Raw genomic sequence first — 1,454 nt, forward strand, 5'->3', positions numbered from 1 at the left:
CGGGCTGCTTGGACATCCACACGTGGCCCCCCGCGCCGGCGGGGCTGGCCGCGGTGCTGCTGATCCCGTAGCTGCCCGTGTAGGTGACCTGCGGCTGGCCGTGCGTGGCCGGCACCCCCGGGTGACCGTTGGGGGGCAGGTACTGATCAAATTCGTTGACGTCGAAGGTCTCGATGTTGGAGATGACGTCGCTGCTCAGCTCCCCGATGTCCACGTCGCGGAAGTCGATGTGGGGCTGCCTGCCCCCCTCGGCTAGCGGGCGCCCCTCGCGCTTCAGGTCGGCCTTACCGGGCTGCACGTCGGTTTTGGGAGTGGTGGGTGGGGTCGGTGGGCCCTGGGATTGTCCTGTAGACCAGCAAGGAGAAAGAAAGCGGGAGGGAGAGGGTGGGGGATCAACAGAAGCCGTGCCAAAGGGCCTGGGCGATCGGAGCCCGCCCTGCCCCCGAGGTGGGGACGGGGCCCCGTGTGGTGCCCGCGATAAACCCGCCAATGATTAACCCGCCGGTACACACACGCATGCACACGCACGCACACGCATGCACACGCACCGGACAGCCCCCTCCCCCCCGGGGGCGGGCCCGAGGGTCCGGAAGAAACCAAACTGCTACTTGCAGAGGAACAACTGAGGCGTGTGTGGGGGGGGGCGGGGGGGGAGGGGAAGCAGACACCCCCGGGGGGGTGGGAGTTTCAGTAAGGTTGCAAAGGCATTTTTACCTCGCTATAAAAAAAATAAAATAGAAGAAAGAAAAAAACCCACGAGTGTCTTAGGATGCGGGGATGGCGGTGTGCGCGTGCGTGCGTGGATGCGGGGAGGGGCAGGGAGAGGAGCGGGACTGCACACTGAGGGTACAGTTCACCAGTCCCCCCCCCTCCTCCTCCACCTCAAGCGCAAAGTCTCCAAGCGGAGCCTCGGAGACCTAGGGCCTTGGGGTGGTGCCAAGAGCGCCCCCCCATCTCTCCACACCCGCCGCGCGCCCCGCGGCCCCACGGCGGGGAGGGGGTGGGACTCACCCGAGTGCTCGCCCGGAGAGTGCACCTCGCTCATGCCCGACGACGAGTGCGGCGAGTCGGCCTGCAGCGCCTTGAAGATGGCGTTGGGGGAGATGTGTGTCTGCTCCGCGGCCTCCTCCGCCTCCGCCTGTCCGTTCTTCACCGACTTCCTCCGCCGGGGTTGGTACTTGTAATCCGGGTGGTCCTTCTTGTGCTGTACCCGCAGCCGCTCCGCCTCCTCCACGAAAGGCCGCTTCTCGCTCTCGTTCAGCAGTCTGGAGGAGGAGGGAGGGGGGGAGGAAGAAGAGGGAGGAGGAGGAGGGGGGTCAGCGCGACTCGGAGCGCTGTCAGTGCGCCCCGCTCCCCACGCCGCTGCCCCCCACCCCTCCCCACGCCATCCGGCCACCGCTGTCGGAAAAGGCCGTCGCCGCCGCGGCAGCCCGGACCGAGCCCCGCCCCGCCCC

The 1,454-nt window shown here is 67.7% G+C and overlaps 1 protein-coding gene across 1 annotated transcript; it reads right to left on the reverse strand.

The window, feature by feature from the left end:
* Positions 1-8: 8 nt before the first annotated feature.
* Sox9 (SRY (sex determining region Y)-box 9) lies at positions 9-1,265 on the reverse strand (the record flags this gene model as incomplete). The annotated part of the gene is made up of 2 exons (XM_013037384.1): positions 9-345; positions 1,012-1,265. Coding segments are annotated over 2 exons (591 nt in total), but the record flags the coding sequence as incomplete, so codon positions are not given.
* Positions 1,266-1,454: the final 189 nt, after the last annotated feature.

Source organism: Dipodomys ordii, unplaced genomic scaffold, assembly GCF_000151885.1.
Source record: "Dipodomys ordii isolate 6190 unplaced genomic scaffold, Dord_2.0 Scaffold12847, whole genome shotgun sequence".
NCBI classification, from domain to species: Eukaryota; Metazoa; Chordata; class Mammalia; order Rodentia; family Heteromyidae; genus Dipodomys; species Dipodomys ordii.